The sequence below is a fragment of the Urtica dioica genome, chromosome 1 (assembly GCF_054948205.1).
Source record: "Urtica dioica subsp. dioica isolate 48M chromosome 1, U.dioica_male_clone48M_v1_H2, whole genome shotgun sequence".
Lineage (NCBI taxonomy): Eukaryota > Viridiplantae > Streptophyta > Magnoliopsida > Rosales > Urticaceae > Urtica > Urtica dioica.
Window position 1 is genome coordinate 1,189,031 of NC_142756.1, and position 12,643 is coordinate 1,201,673.

Sequence of the window (12,643 nt, forward strand, 5' to 3'; positions counted from 1 at the left end):
GTTCCTTAAGAAAACACATAATAAAAAAAGGTGTGTATGGAATGCTTCTAGTGAATGTCAATAAACCTTTATTGTTCAACATATGTGATTTCTTATATAGTTATCTAATCTAAGTATACATTAATCACTAATCAAGTTTAAGTGTGTTTTACTTAATCAACATAGTGAAATACAGTTTCTAATCAAATAATTAAAATGTCAATTTAACATGGTCACGTCGAGGAAAGAATTGGAAATTAAAAAACGTGCCTATTCATGAGTAATTGTCGATGTGTTGACAAAAAGCTTGTTAGTCAATGGATTTTTAAAGTTGAAGAAAAAAAACTCCAAAGGGCTAAACCTCTCTTATGGTTTAGGAGAAATGTTGATATTTCCACATCATCTGCCACAAGTACATTATCCACGTCCACATTTGCCGAGTGCCAGCTAGATGACAGGCTGGAGATGCCTCTGAATTTATTATTAGGCATTTAGCTTAGTAGTTTAGACCCTTACGTATAACTCATATTGACGTGTATATATATATATATAGTCAATGGTTTAATCATGAATCAGCAATAATGATAAAAAGATCGAACAAGCTTCATTCACAGAGAAGTTCTCTTCGCGTTATCAATTTCATTATTTACTTCCCATTCTTCTCGTATTCCCTCTATGAGAAATACACTCTGTCAATCCCAGACTTTACATATTATTATACGTATTATATATTCTATTATTTACTTTAGCCGGCATTGTCACGTAGACCGACAAGATTATGTATTCCCACATGCATGAAAACTCAATCATGAAAATACAATTAAAACTGCTTGAAGAAATAAAACTAATTGCAAAAAAAAAAAAAAAAAGTTTTGCATGTGTGTATATATTACACGATGCAACATTGCCTCGCAAATGAATTTATGGGTACTGCATAACCCACTAAATGACTAATAGCTCTTTGGACTTTTTTATAGTTATTTTCTTCCTATATATAATGCATTTTTCATTTGGCACCTGGCTATGGGACCCAGAGAATCAAATTAAAGCTTTCAAATTTATTTTTATTGCAGAGGGAGAAAAATGAATTTAGTACTGTAGAGCTAATAGTCTTCTTTGATATAGAGAGGCAAAGATTTAATAATAAAAGAGAAAATAGACAAAATTTGGGGCTAAATTTGTATTAAGAAAAGCAAAGTCTGTACAAAACAATAAAATTTTAAAGAGACAAAATACTAAAACATTAAATTAATATAACTATCAGCCAGTTAATTACATGTATGGCGAGACATTATATGGATTTCTTTCCACCAAGATTGAATTCATAAAACAATGATGTGCAATCACTTTACTGACATGATTAACGTAAATACATATGAATAATGTTGCGGATACAGTAGAAATGAAGCAAAGGATTGTAATTTAGATTGTATAAGAAAATAAATTAAAAATAATAAAAATTAAGGAGAGGAAATGCTGGTATTTTATATGGCCAACAAATTATTTTCATGTCGTTTTTTTATGCTCGAAATTATTTTCATGTCTACTCTAGAGATCCAAATAATATAAAAGAGTAACTGCTGTACAATTTTGAAATAGCTTCACTTTGACTTAAAAAGCAAGCAAATACATGTCAAGGGACGACATGGGAAATAAAAGAGGGCAAGCATTTACCTTATATGGTACAATTGCATATGATTAAATCTTAATATAAAAATATAGATCTAAGTGCTATGTATATACATTCTTATAAGATTTTGACGAAATATATATATATATATATATATATATATATATATATATATATATATATATATATATATATATATACATGTCCACTTTCCATGTGTTGGCCAGTTGTCTACCAATGACTTGCAATGTGGGAATATTTCACATCCCCACTAATGTTAACAAAATATAAGTGGAATAAAATCACTGAAATTTAGGAATAAATATAAATAACAGCTCCCATCTTTCATAAATCTAAGATTATTATTATTGACTTTATAGCTAATTAGTCAATAGTAAATCTATGTTTTGTTAAATAGTTAACATTTTATTAAGGGAAAATAACACATTTATACCCTGTGTTTTAGTGAAATGTCGAGTTTAACCATCGGTTTTCAAAAATGTCGAGTTCATACCCTCTGTTTTACTAAAATGACGAAATTATACCATCTGTTTAATTAAAATGACAAAATTATAACTTGAAATACACAACAGTGTCACGAATATTTTTTTTTATTGACTTTTCATTGACGTTGACTATAATATTTATATATAAACACCAATTATCTTTATTCATTCGCGTCATATATGTAATTTATTTAAAAACTAAAAAATAAACAACAATTTCTTAATCGTGAAGAACACAGAAAGAGGCAAAGGGGTAAACATCGATAGTTGATAGTCATCAAAATCGCATATTCGAACAGAGAATCCAGGATTTAGAGTTACAATTCAAACACGGAATGAAGTCATTTCTTAAGAGGTATGAGTTTTATTATTTAATTTCAATTTAAGGCTATTTTTATTTCAAAATTGAGAATTTGGAAGTTAGGGTACTGATTTAGATTTGATTTGGTTTTTCTTATATAAGAGTTAATATCAATGAAAGCGAGATTAATGACGCTGTTATTCATTTCAGGGTATAATTTCGTCATTTTAGTTAAACAGAGGGTATGAACTCGACATTTTTGAAAACCGAGGGTTAAACTCGACATTTCACTAAAACACAGGGCATAAATGTGTTATTTTCCCTTTTATTAATTTTGCAAAACAGTCATTAACAATATAAATTCATAAGGATCAGATATCCAAAATACTTTTTATTATTAACCATTTCAGAATAAAAAATACCTTAAAAATGCGTTCTTATTCGAAACGCTAAAAAGGCGTTCGAAGAATTTCGGGGCGTAAAACAAAAAAAAATGACGGAATTGAACCTTTTCAAACTGTTTCTTTTTAAGAACCAAAAATATTTGTGCGCTCTCTCTCTCTCTCTCTCTCTCTCTCTCTCTCCAATAACGATGAATTTGCCTCTTTGCTCGGAGTCTTTCTTTTTATTGTAGCAAAAAGCTTAGTTTAGTCTCCAAAATTTATTCAAGTCGCGTTTTATAACAAATTTATCGACATATATTAACACAAATCGATATAAATATATCGAAATTAACACAAATTTACATATAGATATCGACATTAGTACAAATAAATATAAGAGCAATAAACACAAATAAGCATATATACCGACATTTCCATCATCGAGGCTTGACGAGCCCTAAGGGCAAGTTGCGGCACTCCAATGTGGACAAAACTTGGGATTTTTTTTATTCAAGAAAAACATATTTGTGTGGTGCTAATAGAGTAAGTTTAGGGTTAGCTCTAATCACTATTTTAAATGGCTAACTATTAGAAGACTTAAATTCACCTTTTGAAAATATTTATGAGAATGGTTAAAAACTCATTATAAAGTATTTTTAAATGTTTTTGATAATTTATAACTTTAGGTTAAAAAAACAAAAATTTCATTAGAATAATAATTCATTCTTATTAGAATGGCCAATGAATGGTTTACTAAAACGTATGAAAGAGCTATGAATAATGTGGTATCATCTTCTGTTTATCGGAAATTTACACTTACATGATGTTATTATTCGAGTTTAGTTTTGAATTTTTCTTATCTTACAAAATGTAGATTCTGATATATAGAATTATATAATCCCATATTTGGAATAGTACGTGTGATCTAGCTGCTACGTATGGTCTTTCTACATCTGCAGGGAATATATCCTTTGATCTCTGCCGTGTGTATATAGTGTTGTTTGGTTATTTAATTATTTATTTATTTTGTGAATAACCGTGTATATTCAGCGTCAAGAAGTCAATAATTTTTTTTTTCAAGAATGTGCTATTTCTGATCTATCAATTTAACTTTGTACTGGTATGAAAAATACAGGTTTGAGGTATTGAGATAGTAAATAAGCAAATTGTCGTTTTTATGTACAAAACTTCAATTGCATATATTCTTATTTATTTACGGATAAACAACAAATAAAAAAGTCACAGGAATTTTCGACCAACATAGATTGAATCATACAGTTGCAATGAACTGAACTTCGATCTTCACAAAGGTATTGCATTTTATCCTTTGGTCAAAGAATAAAAATATATAAGCAACTGTTACAAACAATAGGTATCATCAAAGGAAGAAATATATATATATATATATATATATATATATATATATATATATATATATATATATATATATATATAAAATCTCTTGAACATCCCATAATAAATATTGCATATATATAGCATCACAAATGTTAGGACTACGTTTACACTTAAGTATCTATTTGCGCACTGAATTCTAATATATTTTTATAAAGACTACCACCTAATGGGAATCCTACATGAATAGCTTGTATTTTTGTTTCATAAAAAAAAAAGGGTAGTAAGATCCTTTTTTTTTTTAGTACGAGGCATATTCAAGCAAGTATAAGGCAAACTTAAAAATATCAATAAATAAGACTCACACTCAGACATATGAGAAAGATGCGTCAAAATTCTCTACTCAAGTCTATTTTTTTTTTTTGTTGGTGTGATGACTTTTTCCATTTAATTACTTCACAACTAAATGGTTTGTTATACAATAAAAATTCCTTCGCAACTAAGGCAAAGAGAGTATGGTGTGGCATCTTTTGACTAAAGAGTGGAACAAAAACGACCTATATTTTTGCTATGATTTTGTCCTGGCCTAGCTAGTTAGCTTTATGTGAAAAATGTTGGGATGAGAAGGAATTGTATTGAGAGAGAAGGAGAAAAAAAATTTAGGTAATTAGTTAATTAAAATATATGAGATTGCTATATAATCAATGTTTCGTAAATTTTTGTTAAATAGTCACCAATTTTTTTTTCTTATGGTGACATGTATTCGATAGCTATATGCAATGCTACTAATATGATAGTGGAACTTTATCATCCTTGTCAATAGCCTAAAAATAATAAGGTATTTCGTCTTTACGTGAAAATTTTCAATTAAAAATCAAAAGTTGTGCATTGACGCTACTATTTAAGTATATGAGCAAAGAATAAATGAGTACTATGAAGCTAACTAGAGGAAGAATCTAGCTCAGGTATATATTTATTAGCTACACATAATATTATACACGCGTGGTGACAAAACTTAATATTGTCATGCGATCGTCTAAGGGACAAACACAGGCACAATTAAAAATACGTACGAAGATTCTGATGGGGTTGTTGTCTTGGTGGAGAATTAACGGTGAAGAAGCTCTTTAATTACTATGAAAATACATGCATAAACATGAACTTGAAAATCATGAAAATTTTGATACCGTGACCGCAATAAACCTCTGAACTTTTTGTTTTAGGTATATATAGCCTCACTACAAAATTTCACTGATATTTTCGACCAAAAATTACATACTTCAAGATTTTAATAGTATTTATGTATGTTTTAAGTATGCAATTAAGTATAAAATATACGACTTATTTTAAAGAGATTTTTATTTTATTTTTAATAATAAGTAATGTTGGCAGACAAAAATAGTACAACAATTGTCTCACGAAGTACAACAATTTTCTTTGCTCATATACTTAAATAGTAGCTCCGAGTGTCTAGGCAAAATTATCTCTAAATATAGTACTTTGGGTCGAGTTCATGAGGTGATCATGCTCACGTCTATGACAGTTGCTGAATAACCGCTCGTCTGCTCGGCATAACTATCGAAGTGAGCGTTTTATTTAACTTTGAATTAGTTTACACATGTTTAAATGATTTGACTAGTCTTTGATCTATCCTATCAGCTTCTCTTCTCTCCGAAGTTCTACTCGGTAAGATTTGTTCTTGCCTTATAAACGGACTGTTCCTCAACTTTTATGAATCCTCAGACCTATTTGAATCTGATTCGATGCTGAATACCCACTGTTCTCGATGCATCCGAACTCAAGTTCGGACTGATCAAATTATATGAGTAACAAGTCATATTGCCAAAATTCGAAATTTACAATTCTTTCGTTGCAAATATTAACTAGTTTTTTTTTTAGAGGTGGTAAAAATTAATAAAAAATCAGAATGAAAAAAATAAAATAAACAAAGATCAAATTGCAACCATCCGACAAATTAAGAAACCACGTGTGCAAGAAAAAACAAAAGAAAAAAGAGAGAGCTTTCATAAATATGTACAGTAGTAAATTTTGATCCAATCCAAAAATTGATGTGATGCTGGCCAATTAATCTTGTGATGGGATCAAATCAAATTTTCTAACATCCATATAAGCTCTAAAGCTCACGTGCATCTGATTTTAAAAGCATACAATTACCATTGCAAAAAAAAAAAAAAAAAAAAAAAAGGATCAAAACAAGCCTTGTTCTGTCAAAGAGTGCACAGCTAACAATTCTAAGCATAAGAGAGTTTTTTACGTCCAAAAATAGAAAGAAAAAAAATAGAGATTACGTTATAAACATATGCATAAGATCTTATCTACATTATGATCATTATCTATAAACAAACATGATAGTCTACAGTCTACACCAAGTTAGCCCCTTCACTCAACTCTCAAAAAACTAAAATCAAAATCTCCTCAATGCAGAGAGAGAGGTAAATAAAAAAAAAAAAAAAAAAAAAAAAAAACGACCCTTGATTTTAAAACTACAAACTTCACATGCATAGTTTTAGCACCTTAAAAATAATGCTCAACAAATTAAAGCTTTTACGTAATTGGATAAAATTAAATTTTCTAACATACATATAAGCTTCTAAAGCTCACGTACGTGCATCTGATTTTAAACAGCATACAATTACCATTGCAAATAAAATTATCAAAATAAGCCCTATTCTGTCAAAGAGTGCACAACAAACACTTTAAAGAATAGAGAGATTTTCATGCCTAAAAAAAAAAAAAAGATTTCGTTTCTAAACATAAACACATAAGATCTTATCTACATTATGATATCATTATCTTCAAACAAACACGATAGTCGACTCTACACCAATTTAGCCACTTCACTTACCCTCTAAAAGAAACTATCAAATTCTCCTTAATGCAGAACTACAAACTAAACTTCACATGCATAGTACTTATTATTCAGCTGTACTTATTATTTCTATACCATGCGTTGACCAGTTCGAGGATTCTGAAAAAGTCAAAGAAGAGCGAGGAGTCTTTACCCTCGAGGCCGTCGCGGTGGACCCGGTTGCTTCCGGTGAGGTTGTTGCAGGGGCTCCCGCCGACGACGAGGTCGAAGCCGCGGAAGCGGGCCATGAGCTCGTCCAACACGTCAGCGTCGACCCGCTCCACGTCAGCGAGGTCCACGAGGCTCCCCATCTGGTTCGTCTGGTCCCACCAGTTCCGTAAGATGTTCCTGTTCGCTTCCGAGATTTCCACCGACACCACGTTCTTCAGCGGGATCCCCAGACGGTGGAGCGCCACCTCAGCGCCGCCGATCCCCGAGAAGAGAGACAGGACGTTGATTCCGTCCCGGAACTTGTCTTTCAGGACCGACAAGTGGTATGCCACAGTGTCGACCTGAGCAAAAAAATTTCCTAACAATTACGCCATTTGAAAAGAAACTTGATCCATATTTGCGAACTTAAACTTGTTAATTATATTAATAATAAAAAGAGAGTGTAGCTATATTATAATCTAGTCATATAAAGAATTAAACAATACAAGACTGTGTGTTAATAGAACCTTTTGAAATTATAAACAAGAAATTTAAATTTGTAAATATGTTTTAAAATTGTTTAGGGGTGCGACTTTATTCAGAAAGTTCATTCTTTTATGAATAAAATGCTTAAAAAAAAAAAATAGCCAAATAAGAGTCTAAGGATTGCTAGATAGCCAACATTTTGTAAATTTTTTGTAAATAGCTACCTCAACTTATTTACGGCACTCAAAAAGACAAAAATACCAAAAAACGTTCCCGCCTATTTTGAGTTTTTTTTGTCTTTTTAGTGCCGTAAATAAGTTGAGGCGGCTATTTACAGAAAATTAATAAAAGGTTAGTTATTATACAAAACACTATAAGTCAAGTGGCTATGTACCTAAAATATATGTAGAGTTTGAGAATCAACTTACTCAAAAAATGAGTTTTAAGGGTCAATATGCAGCACGCAAAATAATTCAGGGACAATAAACACTAAGAAAAAAAAAAGCATAGAATGAAACGGAACTCGACTAACCTGGAAGGAATTACCGAGCGACTTGTATCTGTCGGTTCTGCTTATCCCGCCACCTCTGGTATGGCTCTTCGGAAATCCCAACAGCATCTCCAATTCGTCGGCCTCGAGCGGCGCGACCTTGTTTTTTCCGACCCACACGAGGTTCCATCTACGGCACTCCTTCAACACATACCTCTGGACAGTCGGAGGAGGCTCTTCGTCGCCGTGTTTCTCGAGCGCCTTTCTGATCCGCTCCGTCAGCTTCGCGCTTCCGATGCCAGTTTGCAAACAGTTGAGCTTCGTCCTCGTGTCCCACGAGGGCCACCACTTCTTAGTCACCGGCAACGCCTCCGTCACGGTGAGCGGAGGAAGAGGCAGAACGGGGAATCTGTTTTCGATCGGGAGGTTGTGAACGTAGCCTCGCTTCCTCGCGGCCGCGCAGAAGTACTTCGAGTCCACGAACTCGGGTTCCACGTCGTACAGGAACCGCGAGATAGTGCTCCACACCCCTTTCGGAGCGAGCGCGACGTTCTCGTAGTAGAAATACGGCGGGCCCACGGATTCCTTTGGAAGAGTTCGTCGAATTTCCTGGTACGGTTCTGATGGAACCCCGAACCCAATCATGGGCTGTGGCGGGCGAATGAGATCACGGTCCTCCACCGATCTTTTGCGCTTTTTCTGTTTCTGCATTTCACAATCGAGGCTCCGTTCCGTCCTGGGCTGTGAAGTTGGACAAAAGTTGTTACTTGGTAGCTAAGTTAGGTTCCTATAGCGTAGAAAAGAAAATGGGCGGCGAAGTCTGGGATGCAATGTGTTAGAAAAGTAAACAGTGAAATAAATTTATTAACAAAACTTGTGATTTGAGCTCTTTAATTATCTGAGGTTCTATCATGATGATAAGTAAGGCAAATGGGGACGCAATTACGTTCACTTCAAGTGGGTATTGTCCATCTGTGTCCTTTGCCATCTGAGCAGCAAATATAAAATCTGTCAACTCAACAAGCGAAGAGTCGGGACCTGCAATGTTTACAAGAAGAAATATATAAATAAGTTCAAGTACAAGACTGAATGATCGTAGATGCAACAAGATGAACCCAAAAAAGAAAACATGCAAACGCACGGGTACGCAAGACCTATATCAAAACTTATATAATCTTTTCTTTGATAGGATCGGAGATCCTTCCTTGTTAACCGACCACAATCATACGAAGTACAATAGGCATCAAAGAAGATCATAAAAACAAAAAAAAAATAGAAGTTCTATTGCGGTTGAAGCTTAAGGATCAAACTGTAAATAGTTCAGAAAATATCAACAACAAAAAAAATTGACGCTAGCATGATTAGAAATTCTTACCACATCTCTGTATTGCGGTTGAAGAGTCAGAAGCTGTATAGCCCATCTGCATCAAGGCTGCCATAGTGTCGTTCTCGCCGCAAAAGGAAGTTACACCCTGCACACAAACTCATAAGATTACCAAACATGATCTTATATCGAAATAAGAATCCGATCAGAACCCGGGCTCAATCTACAAGCCCAAATTTTATGTTTTATTGCTTTCAATTTTGTAATAAAAACTAGCCCTTTTCCAGGGTGGCAAAGTGATACACACCTAACTACATATCTTCAAGCATATTCGTAATTAGTTTTCTCCATCCTTTATGCTGTAAAAAATTCTCTCTTTTTCCTCCTAAACCTATCTTCTATGGAGACGATACTCGCTTGAATAGTGATATCCCGATACCGATCCCTATTCTCACCAACTTTCACAAAGTGGGTTAAAGGTTTGAATAGGATGGGATAGGAGACTCGAGGGTCTCTCGAATCCCGTCTCTATATCCGATCTAATACACTTGGCGTTGGCCTGAGAATTCGTCTGTATGTTTTAACAATATTATCAGAATTAAGTCTTCGCAAAATCTTCTACACAAAAGTGCAAAAGTATTACCCACCTCGTTGTCAGACAAATTGTCATAATCTGACACATCACTCCAAGAGATCTCTCCGTAATCTGATGAGGAGTTATCTGGCTCGATCGGCATTTCTTTAGGAGATGCTTCGGTCTTGTGTTCGAGATGTTTCTTTTCAACAAACGGTTCAAATTGTTGTCCTCCGAGAGACACTTCCAACTTCTAATATTAGAAAGAAAAAACAGGTCCCAAAAAGCAAAAGATTAAATTAATTGACTCGGTGAACTACTGTACTTGATTGCATTGGATTCATGAGCCATTTTGTATATCTCTGTTGTTACGAACAAACCCACTGCGTTGGATTTTGAAGAATGTGGGATAAGAGAGGTTAACTTACTTCATAAGTAAGGAGCGTCTCAACAATAAGTGTTGTTACGTTGTTTTGTTGGCTCTATTTTTTAGTGCAAGTAGTATGGAAAGATGTCGGATGTTATGTTTCATCTTCTGGATTGACATCTTTCCTCGTGTGTGCAGACAGTATTTCAGGCAAGTTTCCAGTTTCGACAGATTGCTTCGCTGGTGAATTTTTGCTGAGTTATTGCCTTGCTGCTGTCTTCATTACAAGATATCTGCCTCGCTGGAGCCTTCATTGCAAGATATTCTCCGCTGCTATCTTCATTGCTCGAATATTCTCTTTGATGGAGTCTTTACATTGAGATATTCGCTTGAGGCCGGGTAAGGAAACCCGAGATATCTTCCAGGATTGTCCAGCTGCTATAAAAGCCGTGTGCTCTCCCTTAGCAGCTTCGACACTTTTGATCAAAACACTCAGAGCTCTTAGACGTGCAAGACCGGCGGACTGGGAGGCTGTGTGTTTTGGTTTTAAGTGGTGTACTCTCTCAAACACTATTCTACAGATTGAGTGTATGTGAGTTTTGGGTTCTTGTGCTTTTCGTGATTGAAGGTTCACGTGCTTCTGAAGACTGAAGGTCAACCGAGCCAGGAGGTTGCTCGAAGGGTGGAATTGAGACGGAGCTCAAATTCAGGGGGAGTCCCTGTCTAGGTGATCACTGGTAGTAATAGTCTCTAGGTTTTATTGATTTGTTGATTGTAATCAGATATAACCTTGTGTGTACTATTGACTACAAGATAGTGAAAATCCTTTCCACTGGCAGCGTGCCCCCAGACGTAGGTGTGTTTCACCGAACTGGGTAACCATATCCTGTGTACTTTATTTCTGCACCTTTGTTGTTTATCCATATCTGTGTTCAAGCAAGTTGTCGGACACATTGTCAACACATTGTGTGCGACATCTTGCCCTTGCAACTAATCAGAATTTCAATTGGTATCAGAGCAGGCACCTTGATCTCTTAGGTGGTTTCCTGTATTTTCTTTCTGATTGCCTATTATGGATAGTTCCCGAGAAGGAGGTTCTGTCAATCGCCCTCCAGTACTCGACGGAACCAACTATGGATATTGGAAGGCACGCATGACCGCCTTCTTGAGGTCCCTGGATAGTCGAACATGGAAAGCTGTGATACATGGGTGGGAAGCTCCTGTGACTACTGATGACAAAGGAGCCCGTACTGGAACCAAGCCGGAAAAAGACTGGACCCCCACTGAGGATGAGGCTGCCCTTGGTAACTCCCGTGCTCTCAATGCTATATTTAATGGTGTTGATAAAGATGTTTTCAGGTTGATAAATACTTGCACTACTGCCAAAGAGGCCTGGGAAATCCTCGCTGTTGCCTATGAGGGAACTACAAAGGTCCGGGAACAAAAACTTCAGTACCTCACAACCAATTTCGAAGCTCTCATGATGCTCGAAGACGAAACTGTCGCTGAGTTCAACGTTCGCATTCGAGATCTCGCCAATGAATCTTATTCTCTCGGAAAACCCATGACAGATGAAGATCTTGTTCGAAAAACCCTGAGAGCTTTGAGCCCCAGATTCAAGATGAAAATCACGGCCATTGAGGAAGTTCATGACCTAAAGACGTTGAAATTCGACGAATTAATGGGATCTCTCATGACGTTTGAACTCTCTCTTCCTAAGGTGGAAAAGAAACAAAGAGGGATGGCCCTCAAAAGTTCTGTCCATGAACCGAGGGATCAGGTATATTCAGACTCTGACAATGATATTGATGATACTATTGCTATGCTTGCAAAAAACTATGGCAGGGTCATGAAAAGACTTAATCAGATGAATGGGAAAAATGTCTCACAAGATGTCAAGGACAACTTCCAACAACGTTTCCAGAAAAATACTTATCCTCACAGGAATAGTAAAGGTGGTGAACGATCTGGGAAAGGCAAAGGCATTCAGTGCCACGAGTGTGAAGGATTTGGACATATTCAGAAGGAGTGTCCCAACTTCTTCAAGAGACAGAAAAAGGGATACAACGCTACTCTTTCAGATGAAGAAGATGAAGAGAGCGACTCAGATCAGATAAGTAATTTTGTAGCCTTTACTGCTTCTGTTCATACTCATGAGTCTACTAATGAATTTGGTGAGTGCTCTCAGAAATATGTTCTTGATGATGAACTATCTGACGATGCTATGAATG

At 35.1% G+C, this 12,643-nt stretch overlaps 1 protein-coding gene across 2 annotated transcripts; it reads right to left on the reverse strand.

Annotated features, from left to right (window-relative positions):
* Nucleotides 1-6,998: 6,998 nt before the first annotated feature.
* On the reverse strand, nucleotides 6,999-10,292 carry LOC149406075 (DNA (cytosine-5)-methyltransferase DRM2-like). 2 transcript variants are annotated; one of them, XM_089612248.1, is made up of 5 exons: nucleotides 10,119-10,292; nucleotides 9,523-9,619; nucleotides 9,094-9,185; nucleotides 8,190-8,888; nucleotides 6,999-7,533 (listed from the first exon to the last, which is right to left on the reverse strand). In XM_089612248.1, the coding sequence occupies exons 1-5, from the start codon at nucleotides 10,206-10,208 to the stop codon at nucleotides 7,093-7,095; spliced, it is 1,419 nt and encodes a 472-aa protein (XP_089468374.1). In that variant the 5' UTR covers nucleotides 10,209-10,292; the 3' UTR covers nucleotides 6,999-7,092. The 2 variants fall into 2 exon arrangements, with proteins under 2 accessions (XP_089468374.1, XP_089468449.1); XM_089612323.1 differs by lacking the exon at nucleotides 10,119-10,292 and adding an exon at nucleotides 9,779-9,945.
* Nucleotides 10,293-12,643: the final 2,351 nt, after the last annotated feature.